This window comes from Ambystoma mexicanum, chromosome 1p (genome assembly GCF_040938575.1).
Source record: "Ambystoma mexicanum isolate Mex_15411 chromosome 1p, UKY_AmexF1_1, whole genome shotgun sequence".
In the NCBI taxonomy this organism is placed as follows: Eukaryota; Metazoa; Chordata; class Amphibia; order Caudata; family Ambystomatidae; genus Ambystoma; species Ambystoma mexicanum.
The window spans coordinates 1,477,249,063-1,477,266,941 of record NC_090921.1 but is presented as its reverse complement, the minus strand read 5'-3'; the positions used below and the strand labels follow the sequence as shown (position 1 = coordinate 1,477,266,941).

General features: G+C 47.6%; 1 protein-coding gene across 2 annotated transcripts in view; it reads left to right on the top strand.

Moving 5' to 3' along the window:
• The window catches only part of TTC24 (tetratricopeptide repeat domain 24), a 639,301-nt gene that overhangs the window by 395,113 nt on the left and 226,309 nt on the right, over positions 1–17,879 (top strand). For both annotated transcript variants that reach the window (XM_069607144.1, XM_069607145.1), the window contains one exon: positions 6,705–6,824. In XM_069607144.1, coding sequence (XP_069463245.1) covers positions 6,705–6,824 — 120 coding nt within the window. The remainder of the gene's footprint in view (positions 1–6,704; positions 6,825–17,879) is intronic.

Sequence of the window (17,879 nt, the reverse complement as noted above, 5' to 3'; positions counted from 1 at the left end):
CACTCGTTTAACATGTAGAGTGCCGTTCTTTCTGTGGCGCCACCTTATTCGCTTCTCCCCGGTGGCCTGCCGTGAAGATGTAACTACAAAGGTATTGTGCGCTTTGCAAGGGGAATTTGTTGGTGTAGTTTCTTTATAGGACCGAGGCCCGTTGTATAGGAATTTAAAGTCTTTTATCTGAGGGAGCTCCATGATGTGCACCGTTCCGTTGCGTAGCAGATTAGATGTGTCACTGTACTGGGGATTTCACAAGCTGTAATCTTAGCTCCTCCTCTGTGGTCCATGATATGGGATAAGGTGAAGAGCTCCCACACTGCTTCACCTCTTTGTCCGTATATCTGAATTCCTCTGTGACCAGTCCCGGCTGAACGTATAATGCGGAGATCAGAGCTCCATACAGGAATACCAGGTCCCAACCCCTCCACTTTGGCTTGGGTGTCTCATGTGTTGTGCAGCGCGGGGGCGGGTTCACCAGCGCAACACAATTTGCCCTTGTGTGTTGTCGTGGGTGTTAATAATTTGGGGTGACTTCTGTGCGGGCCGTTGATGGCAGCCAGGCAATTATGTGCTCAGGCGTGCTTTGACTCGCCAAATTTCCAGCAGCGTGTCCCAGGATTTGTTTGCCAAGAAATGCATTACCCTTGGTTCAATAGCCGGTCCCCCGCCCGGTCCCGAGTGCGCCCTACTAGCTGGCATGGTGTTACTGTTCACGGGGGTAATTCTTAAGGAAGCCCTCTAATATTCATACCAGGGAGGCAGTACCCCCCTCAGAGGTGTTACGTCCATAATGCATGTGCGCAGGTGCTAGCCTTGTTGTGATGGCGCATGCGCGTAAGAAATAAAAACGGCCCGCGAGGCAGTTGCTGCCGGGACCCTGGAACGACCAGACGTGCGTATCCGAGTCTCATTGCATGCGTATGCTTTGGTTCTAGTACAGGGCGGCCCGAGGCACGGGAAGCCCCATCACACTGGCGACGAAGCGGGACACGAGGAGAAAAACGCCCGGCACGTACAATCGTGTCGTTATGGGTATTTCATCTCACGTGCGCCACGATCCTCACACGAGTGACGGCGGCCATTTTGTTTATGGTGTTTAAGGCGGTTGCTGCCCACGAGGGTGCTCGTGCGCTGTCTAAACACTGCGATAGACAATCCCTGAATTTTTGGACGTTCTGCAGTCGCCCTACGTCGGACACGGATATAGCCAGGTTTGCGGCCTCTAACACAGTCTGAGGTGCCTGTGTGACCTGTGAACATGACGGACAGCGACGGAGAGACCTCTGGAACAGTCAGGGTGGTGAGAAGGCAGCATGGCTCATTACAACCAATGCAAGAGTTTGACACCTCGGGGCCTCCCTCGAACCTAGGCCCGAGATGGCTCCTCTGGATAAAAAAACTGGACATGTTTTTCGCCGCCACCGGAGAAACAGATGATGATGCCAAAGTGGCGACGCTGTTGTACTCGGTGGGCACAGAGGTACTGCGCATATATGAGTCACTCACCTTACCGGTGGTAAACTACGATGCGGTCAAAACCGCGCTATGGGATCATTTTATCCCCTTATCTAACGTAGACTTTGACAGGTTTGTCATGTGTGGAGAAAAGCAGCACGATGAAGAGACATTAGATCAATTCTGTGCACGTTTGAGACAGCTAGCCACCACGTGCAGATGGACGGATGCCGATTTAATGGTCCGACATCAACTGATCCAAGGGTGCAACTCAGGGAAACTGCGGAGGCAGGTCTTGAGAGAGCCAGGCATGTCGCTGGCACAAATTTTGGACAGTGGAAGGGTTTACGAATTTGCAGAGAGTAGAGGGGCTAAAATGGACGCTGCCGCACGCCCAGCCAAGCTCGAGGAAGCTTTTGCGGTTGGGAGACAGTCCCAGACAAAGTCGAGGTGGAACCAAAAGAGGCAGTAACCGACATCTCCCCAAGGCAATACGGTCATCTGTCAGTATTGTGGATATGATTTGCCGCATTCGGAAGACTGTCCAGCCAAATCGAGGACCTGTGGAAGATGCAACACGCCAGGACACTATGCCCGGATGTGCAGAGCGGCTGCCCCAGTTGCCACACACAGGGACCCGCGAGGGTAAGCGGTGGATATAGAAAACAACGAAGTGTCGCTGCAGAGGAACAGGATGTCCAAAGACTCAACATCGCAGAGGAGGAGGAAGATCATGAAGAAGTCTTTTTCATTTCAAGTTTGGCGACCGGGGCGAGAAAACGCTGACAACCGATGTGTGTGGTCAACATTCAAGGAGTCCCCACCCAGGTACTAATAGACACTGGGGCATCAGTATGTGTGCTGGCTACCGAACACTACAAGGCCCTCCCAGGACGCCTCCATAGGACCATTCGAGGGCGAAGATTTTCACGTTCGGGGGTGACACTCCCCTGACAATCAAAGTGGTGTTTGTAGCTCCCGTAGCCCTTGAAGGAAAGACAATCAAGGCAAGGTTCTTCGTCACGGATGTTAGCCTGCAGTCCCTGTTGAGTTGTGCGGCCTCGGAAGCATTAGATCTGGTCCATTTTGCGTGTGCAATTTATCAAGGTGATGTAGACTCACTTTTGGAGAGATTTGAGAGTATGTTTCAAGGGATTGGTCGACTAAAAGCGGAACCAGTGTGGCTGCACATAGATGAAACGATCCGCCCAACAGCATTGAAACACAGACGAATTCCATTCCATCTTCGGTCCCAGGTTGAAGAGGAACTCAAAGCACTGATCGATATAGATATCATTGAAAGGGTGGAAGGGCCGACTCCTTGGGTCTCGCCAATCGTGGTGGCACTTAAGCCCCAAACAACCGGGCAAGGTTTGCATCTGCGTGGACATGTGGTTGCCCAATGCGGCCATCAAGAGAGAACGCCACCTGACCCCCACTATAGATGATATCATCAGTGAACTGTAGGGTGCCAGGATATTCTCGAAACTTGATTTAAGAGCAGGATATCACCAGCTGGAGTTACTGCGGACTCAAGGTACATTACAACACACGAGGGTCTGTACCAGTTTAAGCGCCTCAGCTTTGGGATTTCCTCAGCAGCTGAGGTGTTTAATATGCCATCAGGGGTGCCTTGGCGGGTCTAAGGGGAGTGATAAATATGAGTGACGATATCTTGGTTTTTGCCACCACACATGCCGAACACCTGAAGCGTCTAGAAGCAACCCTGCAGAGACTGAAAGATCTTGGACTTACTTTACACTGGGAAAAATGCGAATTCTTCAGAGATCGCATTGAGTTCTTTGGCTTTGTGTTTCATGGCAACAGTGTATCCCCGGATCCGGACAAAGTTAAAGACATCATCGAGGCTGCACCCCCCCAATCGCCGACCGAAGTCCGCAGTTTTCTGGGGATGGTGAATTACTGCGGTCGCTTCATCAAGGGTTTGGCGTCCCTTTCTGAACCCCTCCGCGCCCTCACGAAAAATGACGCTGTTTGGGTCTGGGGTACCAAAGAACAAGATGCGTTCGATGATATCAAGAAGGCATTGTCAGATCAAGACACAGTGGCGTATTTTGATCGTACAGCAGAGTCCGAGGTGTTTGTAGACGCCAGTCCGGTGGGCTTAGGAGCTGTGCTGATGCAGAAGGACGTGAGAGGCGAGATGCTACCTATCGCATATGCGAGTAAAGCCCTCACGGAGACTGAAGGTCGCTACTCTCAGATAGAGAGAGAGGCCCTGGCCATCTTATGGGGCTGCAGACATTTCAAGTTGTACATTCTTGGGAAACCGGTTACTGTCATCACGGATCACAAACCGCTTCTTCCAATCCTAGCGGGTGCATCCTCGAAACCTCCTCCCAGGACTGAACGGTGGATGCTGGCCCTCATTGAATACGGGGTCAAATTGGTGTACCGTCCAGGGACGAACAATCCAGCGGAGTACTTGTCCCGTCATCCTAACAGGGAGAGGGAAGGTGATCAGGGAGATGTGGCAGAGTGCAAAGAATTCGTACATAATGTCGTGGCAGTTGCCATGCCAGTGGCGTTGGATAGAAATCAGATGGCACAAGAATCGGCAGATGACGAGGTGTTTAAAATCATGAGAGCTGCAATTCAGAGTGGCGATTGGAGAGGCGTTCTGCAGAACAATACAAGGAGGGAGGACAGAGCCCAGAAGGATCTTCAGGCACTGTGGAAAATCCGCAATGAACTCTCCACTTCAGAAGATGGGTTGCTACTAAGAGGCCGGCAAATTGTGGTACCCTGGTCGCTAAGAGCCCGAGTCATAGAATTGGCACACACCGGACATCAGGGAGTGGCGAAGACGAAGGCGAGGCTGCGCACAAAGGTTTGGTTCCCGGATCTGGAAACCCTAGTTGAACGGCATGTAAGAGGGTGTTTGTCGTGCCAGGCAGCCAGCCCCGTAGAAAGAGCACCCCCGATAAATTCAATGGAACGAAGCGAGAAGCCGTGGGGCACCGTCCACACTGACTTTGGGTCAACCGGGAGGGGCATGTACTTTTTAGTGGCAGTAGACCAATGGTCGAGGTATCCGGAGGTGGAACTAGTTGACTCACATGCCACAGATCACACGATCCTTGCTTTGGAAAAGATGTTCGCCACGCATGGCCTCCCCGAAATCCTCTGCTCGGACAATGGGCCACCATTCACTGGGAACCAATTTGCACAGTATCTGAGAGAAAGGGGCATACAACATCGGAAGGTGTCGCCGCTGTGGCCCAGGGCGAATGGGGAGGCTGAAAGGCTCATGAGGACCCTCAATAAGGTATTCCGCATAGCGGCCAACAGTGGGGTGGAACTGAAGAGAACCCTATTTGAGTTTTTTTTGAGAATATAGTTCGACACCGCATCAGTCCACCGGCGTGGCTCCGGCCGAGGCTCTGTTTGGGAGATGTCTGAGGGGTGAAAAGGGAACGAGAAGCCCACAATGCCAAGGAGAACGAACGGAGGGTACTGCGAGAAAAGGACATAGCGGTTGGAGACTCGGTACTGGTACGCAACCGCAGGCCAGAGGGGAAACTGTCACCCATGTCAAAGGATCTATGATCACTGCGTCGAATGCACGAGGAACCATCACCCGAAATCAGTCCTTCTTCAAAAGATTTGACAGCCGGCCTCCCGAAGCAGATCCTACGAGGCCTATGCAGCAGGAGGAAGATGCGGAGGTACCGGAGGGTGACCCATCCGTGGATCCACCACCGACAGTTGGGACCCCACCGCTCAGCTCGCAGGCGGAAAGGCGGTACCCGGCGCGACAAGGCCGCGCCATACCTGTTTGGCTCAAAGATTACACTCTAGATTCAGGCGAGTGAACAGGTGACTGCCCGTGGCCCATGAGACACTATTCCGAAAGTTAATGTTTGTAACGTTCATGGTGGACCTGTGAATGTGTTGCAGTTATAAGTTGTTGTTTTTGTTTGAAGAAAAAAAGGGATGTTACGTCCGTAATGCATGTGCGCAGGTGCTAGTCTCGTTGTGGTGGTGCATGCGCGTAAGAAATAAAGACCGCCCGCGAGGCAGTTGCCGCAGGGACCCTGGAACGACCAGACGTGCGTGTCCGAGTCTCATTGTATGCGTATGCTTTGGTTCTAGTACAGGGCAGCCCGAGGCACGGGAAGCCCCATCACAAGAGGGCGGGGGAGATCCCAGGGGGGCGCTGCATGTTGTGTCACGGATTATAGCGACCTTGGCGGCTGAGTTACAGTTTAAGGATTTTCCAGCTGACCAAAGTGTTTATTCTATTGTCTTTGTCACACAGTGCCTTGGGTGCAGGGCAGGCACCGCCTAGCGCGTGTCTTACTGCTCTCAAGGAGGAGTCCGTACTTCGGCCTCTGGTACTGTAGCTGTGTGGCCCGCAGGCGCTCGATGGGAGGAACCTGGAGCGGCCACTGTTGTCGGAGGCGAGACAGAGGGTCTACTTTTTCTGAGACGGAAGGTCCTCTCTTTCTGTCCGATCCCCGGACACAGGCCAGAAGCTCCGCCACGCGTTCTTGTCTGAGCGCCAGTGGGTCGGTCGCTACTGTGCCCCAGATCTCTTGTCCTCGCCGGCATTGATCTCACGTTGCACGTGGCTCCACACTCAGCTCGCCGTATTTCAGGAATCCCTCCGTGGATTTGTCCGATTTTGGGCCTTGGTGGGGTCAGCACCTCCAGATGACTTCCACCTCAATTTCAGTGCGAATCGGGCATTTTTTGTCAGAGTTTGGAAATTTGCGGCCCTGGCTCTCGCAGGAGCTCACACAGCAGGATGCATCAGGCAGCTTGCGCATCAGCGCCCCAGCTCCCCAGCTCCCAAATGTCTTAATTGGTGATTCTCCCATTCTGCTCCTAAGCCATCATCCACCAAGTTGGGGTTGGCACTCAGCCAAAGGAGCCACACTCTCTCAGCAGTCTGCAGAGTCAAGCAGTGAATTTTGTCTTGTCACACAAGTTATACACATAATTGCATCCACAGTAGACATATTTAGAGTATGGTGCAAACTCTACTTCAAGGATTGAAAAAGTTATCAGACCATAGTTCTGGGCATTTTGGGTCTTCCCTAATCTTATTTTATTTTGTTTACTTTTCAAAGGTAATTTGAGTGCGTCATCTGCTCTCTGAAAATCTTTTATGATGCTGCTGCCAAAGAAGTCATCCCACCCTGCCATTGAAATTATCCCACCAACCAGCTCGGTGTGCACAGATTCAGGGAAGCAAATAATAACAGTTTTGTCTTCCTATCCTGCAGGATGTTTCTGAAGCTGCCCAGGAGCGAATTGTGAACAAGCTGACAGATGCAATTCAGTACAAGCTGTCTATGAACAGCCGCTACTCACACGGCAGTGGGATAAAGCAAGCCGCACCCCTCGTAAGTAAAAAGTCCATGTTCTGATTGTTTTAACACCTTAACTTTGGCATTATGTATTGAGGTCTGGGAAAGCCACTGCAAATATTTACTGTGCCTTTTGCTTTGTTGCTTTTTCTTAGTGAGATCTGTAATAGTGCCAATGTGCTTTCCTGTCCCCAGTTTTCAATTTGACTCTGAAAACAACTAAGTGTAATAACAGTAATATAATAGACCAGATTCACAAAGATTTTCGCTGGAGCTGCTACCATATGCACCTGCTAATTTATACCTAATTCACAGTCGAAAAAGTGCAGCCAACCTGAGGTGACTGGTGCGTCACTGAGATTCACATGTGCAAATCTGATTCACAAAGATTAGCTCAAGGGCGTCTCAGAGATGCTCAAGAAATGTCCACATTTCCACCAGTTGATGATAGCATGTGAAAATCTGAAATTATACTGATTTTCTCTAGTGCAAATCTTTATGAATCATGGCAAATGATTTTAGTTTTGATTCGCTTACGAATATCTAATGTGTAGAAATGTAAGGATGGCATTGTGGAAGCAGACAATGGGCCTCATTACAAGTTTGCCGGTCCAGAAACAAGTGTGCCGCTAAGCTTACTGGCACCCTTGTTTCCGGACCGGCAAACTAGGAGTCTGCCTGCCAGAGCCGCTGTGCCTGACAGGTCTGACCCTGCCGGGCGCAGCGGCCACGGTAGGCAGACCGGTCACTGAAGCACTGGCACCGTTAACAACGGTGCCGGCGCTTCCAAGTCTCCACTCCCATAGAGTCCTACGGGACTTTATTTGAATGGGGACTTAGATTTTACCGGGGCCTGACTTCCCGGGCCGCCGGACTTGTAATCTCCCAGTGGCACTGGGAAGTCAGGAGCCGGTAATATTTTACGAGTCCGGCAATGAAGCCCAATGTCTTTCATTTGCTTATTTTTCTATTAATAGGTGGCGTTTTAGCAGCATACAGTGATTCTACATAGTTTGAGGATACAATGTTGTGGCTCAAAACATTGTGGCTCATGTGTGATGCTTTGTGGTCCCAATTAGCTTAGGCTCATATAAGACAAATTAGTACCACCCAAAAAGACTAGAGAGTTATAGTGCATACATAGAACCACAGGGAGCAATGGGCATCTATCTATATATGTAAAACGCACACGTAAGCTTCCGTACTCAGGGGATGCAATTCATCAGTGTTAGGTTGCCCTCTGCTATCCAAATGGCAAAGTGCACCCTCTTCAACAACAGCTATTATTTCAACATACAGATACAATTTATCAGTATTAGGTTGCCCTCTGCTATCCAAACGGCAAAGTACACCCACTTCAACAATAGCTATCATTTCAACAAACTCAATGAACATGGTCTAGCGGTAACCTTCACCTTCCACTATCGTAAACATTCAGAATATTTTCAAGTTACTTCTTTCCATCCCCACTTCTCTTCACACCGGGCACGGCAGTTCCAGTGTCAATGAACAGTTAATTACCGGCTCAACATTTCAGTCTCTAAAGAGCAAAACGCTGTAGGACGAATGCCTCCTCATGAGCTAAAACTAAAGTAGGTGCTGTAATTATGCTGCACAAAAGGTCTGGAAGCTCCTCTAACGAGGACAAACATGGCCAAATAACCTGTTCTATGGGAAGGTGCCCACTCGGAAGGGTGTACAACCACATTTTAGCTCACTGTACCTTTCACAGAGGAGAAATATCCATTTGCATATCAGTCTTTGTCCCACCCACAAGAGCAGTCCATCTAAAGTTTAACCTTGGACTCCTTAATGTCCTCACCTGCTGAGTCCAACAAGGTGTCTTTCACCTTCTTCTTTTTCTCCTTTACAGTCCTTCTGCTGGAGTGGAGATAAGGTCTATCCCCATTGGAGGCCACTGCTCTCGATTCAAGAAACAAATCAAGGTCGGTGACGCCCTGGGGAACAACCCAAACAGGGAAAAAGCCTTCAGGCTAAGAAAAAACCCCAGAGACAAGGATGTGTCTTGCCTATGATGATTAGCCGAAGTCCAGGAAAGTAAATAAAGCAGCAACTGGAAGTCCGAAGAAGAACCGTAGTGAAAATAAAGGGTTATGAAGCAGAGAGCAAGGAGCAGGGATTGCCAGGAGTGAGGAGAGCGGTAAGCAAGTAAGCCAAAGCAGGGTCAAGCGAAGGCGGGAGGGGTAAGCAAGAGAGAGACAGAAACAGCATTTTACCTGGAGAGAGGAAGGTTTGCAATGCGAAGCACTGCCGATCGGGAGCCGTGAAAAACAGTGGGTGGCCATCTTGGATCGGCAACTAGACCATTAGTGGCACTTCCAAGCGTAGCATAGTGGAACATCTATCCCAGCCGCCAACACCTCCAGATGCTCCAGCACCGCGGTATGACAGTCCAGCACAGAAATGCTAAGCAACTCTTCTCTGAACAAGTGTACCAATAGCAATACCAATAGGTGAAGATGTGCCTCTCTAAGCACAGTGAGCAATGGGTCCACGTCTGGATTACCGTGGGTGACTTAGGGTGAATACCACAGTTCCTAAAAATGCACCAAAAGGTCTGGGAGCCCCTCTACCGAGGACGAACATAGCCAAATAGCCTGTTCTATGGGAAGGTGCCCACTCGGGATGGTCTACAATCCCGTTTTAGCTCACTGTACCTTCCACAGAGGAGATATATCCATTTGCATATCAGTCTTTGTCCCACCCACAAGAGCAGTGCTGCAACAAAATGCTAGGCAATTCTCCTCTGAACAAGAGTACCAACAGCAACCCCAGACACGTATTTCATCCTAGCCGGGCCTCATCAGTGAGGTGAAGCTGTGCCACTCTAAGCACAGACCTTTTTGCGCTGTAATTATGCTGCTATGCAATTTTATGCCATCACAGGGACTCTGCAATGGAACAAGGTTGACAATTTCACATCAACAAAGACACATCATAGAGGCCTGTGTGAATGATGGAACATGGACACCGTTCTTATACCGTGCTTACCTCTCAATCCATCTGATACATTTAGCCTTTTCAATGACCGTTAATAAGTCAGAGGGACCTACGCCCCCTTCCTGGAAGCGGTCAGTGGTAATTCTGAGATTTAAGAAGGGGAACAGAAGTGACTCTATGAATTACCGACTGATATTGACCTTTAAGATATGCTATAACAGCATATGTTACGCCAGGAACAGCTAGTATATATTAATGAGATGTGGTATGTAACACTCAGTTTCCCCACCTTTCCTTTAAGCAAAGCCCAAATGATTGGTTTTGCTGATGTTTGTTCATACAGTTTTCAAAATTGTGTCTCTCCATATAAAGCTAACAAAAAAAGAACAGTGGGATCTCCTTGAGGGGCATGAAGAGGCAACAGTACCCTACGTCCAATCCAGTGGTATTCCAACTTTCTTATGGTGAGCCCCCTTGAGTAATAATATCATTTTCTAGCCCCCCTATAAGTAAAAATAGTGTTGCCAGGCCCCCCAGATGCCATTTCTGCTTATATTTTCTATTGACAGCAGTCACTGTACCCTCTTTTTGAAGAGCCTCACACCCTACCTAGCTATCCTTCAGGTCCCTGTACGAGGGCGATCTCCACAGTTTGAAGACCACTGTTCCAATCATATATTGTGGGGAAGAGGATACATTGCTCAGAAGAAAAAGAACCAGATGGACAACAGTAGGTCTGGGAATAATGTTCAGATGCAGAGACACTTTTGTTGCATGTGTTTTTCGTCGCAAACCAACAGGGAGACTTACGTCTTCGCAGGGCATTCTCATATGCAACTATGCAACTAGGAGCTTGCACAGAAATGAAAGCCAGTATGTTCAGGATCCCTTCTACACACTTCCAGTCTCCTGCATCTTTATCCTGCATTGGTCCTTCCTCTAGAAAACCAGATCCCATTGAGTCGGGTCTGCTCACAGACTTGTTCTCCTCCATCTGTCCTCTACTGTCTCCCTCCCACCCCTGGGAGCTCAGAGTGCTGGGAAAAATAAAGCTTTGCCCATGTGTCTCTGGGACCTAAATCCACAGTGCTTACAGCCCCTGGACCCCCTAGTTAGGACCTAAATATTTATTGATGTATATGTGATTTGAAAGGCGCTAACTACAAACGAATCATTTAATGGCATCTCCTAAGCAAGAGTTGGAATGGGTAAAGGAACAACTGATCAATCACAAGCATGAGAGAGCGTTCAGGTAAGTGCAGTAGAAATCCATAAATGGAGTATAGGCAATAACACATAGTAGTATTAAACAGGTGTTAAGAGAGACAAGTGCTTTAGGGTGATACAATACGGCAATGCGGATGGACACGGCGGGGGAAGAAAGGTGTAATTGCAGGGTGGTGATAAGCAGGGGTCATGGACTTGGTGGATGGTCATAACATGAAGAGATGGAGAAAGCTTTCTTAAAGAGGCCCATGTCATGATGGGGGGATAAGTTGCAGACATTCTTCGGTTTAGGCAGGTTAGTTAGTAAAGGGAGTGATAGGTCCTTGGAAGGGAGGTGTCTTAATTTAATGGAAGTGAGCTGAATGTTTGTATGTGTCTAGACAATATGATATACATCTTGTTTTTGTATTTTGTTTTGCATTTGTTTTGATTATTTTTCCATATTACATAATTATACATTTAACCAAACCAAATACACAGCATTCACTGTTCCATCCCGATATCTATTTGCATCCCCCCCCGTGTGCTCCCCCGCATCTGAAAACCCCATGTCTGTCTTCTACCCGAGTAAATAAAGCAGTTCTGTCAGGCACTACCACAATAACTAGTAGCTATGTCGCAGGATCTACTTGCACCTGATGTGAAACCATCCCGCCCATAGCCGATAAGATTTGAGCCCAGAATATGCATATATACGTGCACTCCCATACCACATGTGTAAAATCTGCCGGGTTCCGGGGACATCTATTACATGTGATGTTCTGTTGGGATAGTACTTCTGTAACTGCAGTGGAGTGTAATATATTTGATAAAGGTATTTGAAATGAGTCAGAAGAAATCTATTATTCATAGATAACCATTGTGTCTGCATACATACTATTCTCCGCTGCGAGTCAGATAGGGCAACTCCCAATGCCCTATTCCACTTTAACCTGGATTTAGTCTCCCTTTCTACTCTAAGCCTTTTTAACATGTAATATAATGATGAAACCGGTTTTGTATACCTAGGGGGTTCGGCCACGTACCGTACTAGCTGGGATATCACTGGCTCTCCTGGATAGCTCACCCACCTGACTCGCAGCACCTCCCTAAATCTATAATACAGTAGCATGGTAACTGCATTCTAATCCCCTCACCCCTTTAACTGTTCCCATGTAATGAATCTCCCTTCCTGTATCATATCACTCAAGGTGTAAATCCTAAGTCGCTCAAAATTAATTTGAAAGATCTTTAGGTATGCCACCCTAGAATAGACTGGTGCATATAGATATTCTTCCCCTGTCAGGGCCGTGACCTTGTCCCATGCTATACACATGTTATCCACTGTTTGTACATGTTTCCCAACCGGTCATCTCTTCCCCAATAAAATCGATTTTAGATCATCTGGGTATGAGGTAGCCCTCTCCAATGCCACATGAGGCAATTCCAGGGAAAGGGACCACCACGACACGCTAGTGGGCCTCATTACAAGTTGGCCGGTACACAGTAAAAGTGCCAGTAATACTGTATACCACCACTTTTACCGGACCGGCCAACTACAAAATCTGACCCTATGGCAAAAAACTGCCTGTATTACTGGCACGGTAATACCGTTGCCGGTAATGGCAGCAAAATCCCCATTCCATGGAGTCCTACGAGACTCCATGGAATGGGGATTTAGCACCCTTACCAGCACCATAATTCCAGCAGACCAAGTGCTGATAACGACAATTCCGATTGCAAGAATCCTGGCGTTAATACAGCCAGGATGCAGGCAAATTCGTAATGAGGCCCTCTGTATTGTACCTGGGCTGCCAAGTAATATATAAACAATTGGGGTAGTCCAGTCTGCCTCTTTCATAAGGTTGTGTCAGAACATCATATGAGATCCTAGCTTCTTTGCCCACCCATACCAGTCTAACCATCATCCATCTTAAACATGTCCAAAAGCCTGAGATAGAGGGAGTAGAATCCAGGCCTCCATCCTACTCTCCAAATGGCCAAGTATTTTCAAGTCATCAAGTCATTTTCAGTATATAGTGATATTGTTGATGTTTTTACTGTTACACAACCTAAAGGCCTCACCGACATCTACCTGCCGAGTGCCGATGTTTGGGGGAGCACCTTGGATTTGTCCCAGTTAATTTTGAGCCCAGATAGCTCACCAAACGCTGTACCACTTGGACCATGGGTTGCAGGTTCTTTTTGGGATTCTTAACAATAACATGTCGTCTGCATAAATGAAACGCTAATAACCTTTGTCTTAAATGCTCCTATGACGGATATGGCTGAAAGGTTGCAGTGCAAATTGTACTCGGTGCTCCCCATCCCCACCCAGACTGGAAGTTTTGGGAAAGATCAGTGCACAACCAAAACGGCTGGACCAAATACGTAACAACTTGGGCATGAAGCTTTTACTCAGTTTCCAGGCCGGGTCTGGGGTTCTTGCATCCAGGCGTTTTTCACATATTTGAAGGGGAAGTGGTGCCCGGTTCTCCCAAAATTATAGCTGCATCTCCCATACGTTGCAGCAGAGAGGCTGGCAGGATTTTCAGAAATGAAAAAGCAGAAATCTTTCCCCAAAATTCTAGTGCTAATACCTTTTGACTTGCTAGATGGATTTGGTGAAATGTTAAAAATGAAACATTTGTCAAACCCCCTCCCCCCTCCCTCCCAAAGTACACATTTTGGGAACAATACGTTATGAAATGATAAAGTTACTAAGAAAACAAAGCACCACAGTTTCACAGTTTTCAGCCCATTCATTTTCCCATATAGAAAAAGTGAATTTTTTTAACAGCCGTAGGCAGATTGGGATCAACTAAGAAACAACTTGGGCACAAAGCTTACATTTCTTGACTCGTTTGGGGTAAATCCATCCAGTATTTTTTTACAATATTTGTCAGAGAAGGGTGGGCCCCCTCCTCCTTAAAACCTTTATATAATTTACAGCACAGAGGCTTAGCGAGGCTAACAACGTTTGACTTGCTGGATGGATTTGAATGAAATATTCCAAACAAACAGTTTATCAAGAGTCCCAACTAAACTGGGAATGATTCGTTAGAAAATAAAAACATTATTAAGAAAACATAAAAATGCTGTTTTTAGCCTACTCGCATTCTTTTTCCCATAGAGAAAAAGGGCCGTTTTTGAACAGCCGTAGCGTGAAAACCGATTGGCAGATTTGGACCAAATAAGAAGCAATTTGGGCACAACGCATTGACCTAATTTCTCGTTTGGGGAAAATCCATCCAGTAGTAAAATATTCGACAGAGAACAGGGTGCCCCTTGCGCCTTAAAACCTTTATATCAGTATTGGTGCTTTGCAGCAGAGAGGCTAATAACATTTGACTTGCTGGATGGATTTGGATGACATTTTCTAAACCAAAATATTGACAAGGGCTACCCCAAAATGGAAATGTTGGGAACAATTCGCCATAAAATGAAAACGTTATTAAGAATGATGTGAATAGTGTATATTGTACATGACATGTATAGTGGCCACGGCCACCGAGTGGGCACAAAAGAAACATATTGGTGGAACATGTACAATGGACACAGCCAAAGGCTGTGCCTACGACTAGGGACCCAATAGTGCTTTAAAATAAACAGTGGGCGCGGCCAAAGGCTTGAAATTCAGCAGATGTGGGATGTGGGAAGTCATGATCAGCTTAACTCAGCGCATTCCCGTTGCAAAGCCCACATACATATAAGAGAAGGGATTCACAATGACATAAACAATGACATTAAGGGTGACATGACATTACGGGGGACAACAACAGGAGCGCGCTGAGTTAAGCTGGTCTTGACATCTGCTGAATTTCAAGGGTTTTGTTGCGTTAAATCTGGTAAACTTAACTGCACTTTAACTCATGATTCACTGTATATATATATATATATATATATATATATATATATATATATATATATATATATATACACACACAAACATACACACAGAGAAGGCCATCCAATCCCGGTTTAATAATTATCTGACTTGTAGTTTTCCTATACTTCAAATGGGAAAGAATAAACGTCCCAGAATCTAAAAAGAAAAACACAAGACTGGATGACCTTCTCACACACGGCTACATGAAAGCTCTGCATATGCATTTCTTTCTCAATAACAGAGTAATATCTTTTTTTTCAGTGAGAAACTTTGATGCAAAACCAATTACTCAAACATCCTGTCCTTTTGCACAAGTGAAGCTCCCAATATGCATTTATTACAATCAACCGACAATATGGTATGTAAATCAAGGCCAAATGGGTGCAGGCAGGCTGAATTTATTTATTCATTGTAATGGCTTATAGTGTACACCTGACTCATCAGCAGCAGAGCACATTACATCAGGAGGGGGCCAGCGTTGGGCTCGGCATTTTATAGAGCAGTTGGTGGAGGGAAGAAGGGATTTTTATTTGTTCCACGGGTATTGTTGAGAGCTGCGTCTTTAGTGCTTTTCAGAACTGCAGGATGGTGGGGGCACTTTGAGCATCGTATGGGATGGAGTTCCAAATGTTCAGAGCGTGGCAGGAGGGTTCTTTGTTCATTCATCCCGAGTTTTTTTTCCACTGCTTTTTTGGCAGAAAATGTTTTGCCAAAAATCATCTAATTTTTTTTTTATTTGGGTGGTGGGGGATGTCCTCCCCAATCCCACCCTCTCCTATTATTTATTCCCTATACACCACCCCACCCTTACCCTTATATGCTCCCCCTATGTTTTCAGATGATTTTTTACAGCAAACATTTTCGGCTAAAAATGCAGCAAAAAAAAAGGGCGATGAATGAACGTCGTACTGGCAGGAGAAGGACGTCTTGCTTCTTTTTTCTGGTTAGCTTAGACTCCAACCTTTTAATAGTTTTTCTATGTGAGGTGCAAGAACCTTGATGTGGAGTTTAGCCGCCAATTATGTTGGCATTAGCTAAATGCAGTTTTGGATATGATCCTGGTGGGGAGGGGGAGCCAGCGAAGCCAGTGCAGTGTTGGAAGCACACGGTTGAATTTGAGAGTGCTCTAATGAGGTGGACTGCAGCGTGGTGCACTTTGGCAGTCTCATTCTTCAGGTTCCCAAATGCGGCTTCTCCCTCCTTGGACAGCATTTAGGGAACTCCCTCTGTGGCGCTCAGATGTAATGGAGACGTCTTTAGACGAATTTGGAGTGGTACTGTGCCATGGCCATGAAAAATTTTAGTGTTCTGTCTTCAGGTAGAGGAACATCCAACATGAATTTCACCAGACTGTCTTTCAAGCTCGACACCTTATGATATTTAACAGCCCAGGTAGTCAAGCTGTGTTTGCTGGAATTTCATTTGTTTTTGCAGTCACAACATGCAATCTTCAAGTCAGTCAGGACTGTGTCCAGTGTGACCTTGTGTGCTTTAATCAAGTGTCTGTGCACAAGGATGCCATCTTGAAAGTATTTAATTACTTGGCATCATGGACGTGGTTCTGGACTGGTTCACCTCCTTCCTCTCTGACCGACCTTCCCAGGTTCAACTGGGCCCTTTTCTCTCCTCCATCTCACTCTCCACCTCTGGTGTCCATCAGGGCTCTTTCCTCTCACCATAGCTTTTCAACATCTACCTTGCCCCTCTAGCCCATCTGATCTCCGTCTTTTCTCCTAACTTCCAGTGTTATGTGGATGACATGCAGCTCTCCTTCAAGCTTCTCTGCACTGCCTCCTCTTCCTTTCTCATTACTGACTATCTTCGTGCTCTTCAGGCATGGTACACTGCTAATGATCTCTGCGTTAAGGCCAGTAAGACCGAGATCCTTCTCATTGGCACCGCAGCTTCCTCCTTCCCTCCTACACTCTGGCCTCCCTCCAGTGGCCCCCTCTAGTCACCCTCCTTTGAGGCAAAAATCCTTGGTGTCATCTTCAACTCCTTTCTCTCCTTCTCTCCTCACATCATGGACCTTGCCAAGAAGACCCACTTTCATCTTGACCACCTCAGAGGCATTAACCCTTTCCTCACTTGCCCCCAGAAACTCAATGTCTCCAGAGCTCTGGTCCTCTCCAGGCTGGACTACTGCAATATCCTCTTCCTTAATCTGCCTAACTCCCCACTTTGCCCCCTTCAGCTAATCCAGAAAAGGACTGCAATACTTATCCTTGGCCTCAAGCCCAGGGACTGCATCTCTCCAGCCCTACAATCTCTCCACTGGCTCCCGGTTGCTGTGAGGATCAGGTTCAAGAACCTCTGCATCATCCAAAAGGCTTTCTGAGGCCCGAGACCCTGCCACATCCAACTCTCTCTCCTTAAATACCTCCCTTCTCAAGCCCTTCGGTCTTCTAACTCCAACTCTCTGCAGATCAGATGCTTTTCCAAGCAGAGATTGGGGGGTAGATCTCTCTCTTCCACAGAAGCTTCCCTCTGGAATGTCCTCCATGCCCCTCTCAGACTTGATCCGGATCTCCTTAAGTTTTGGAAGCTTCTCAAGACCCTCCTTTTCTCTTCCTCCTTCCCTCTTCCCCTCTCCTGCTAGTGTCCACTCTGCCTGGTTCCTTCAGATTCTTACTGGGCACCAGGCACTCCTAGATCAGTCTACCCCTGCACTTCCCCCCCCTTAATGCGCACTTGCCCTTCTGGTCTTCCTCCCCCTGCACTAGCCTGGCTGAGCATGCTCCCCATTAAGCCCTTCCAGCCCTGTCCCTCGCAATTAGCACGCTGACCTTCTTTCCCCTGCACTCTCTGCATTCCCCTGGCACTTGTCCACCTGACCTCACCTTGGCACTCGCATAACCCATGGGCCTTCCAGCCCTGACCGGCACTTCCCCCTCCTATCTCCCCGTCGCTTCTTGTTACTGCACTTGCACAATCCGAATGACACAAGGCCTAGTAGGACTGTTGTTGTCATCCCTGGCCACCCCACCCCCCCCTTTTGTCTTGTTGCTTTGAAACACCTTTTGCTGTATAGGCGC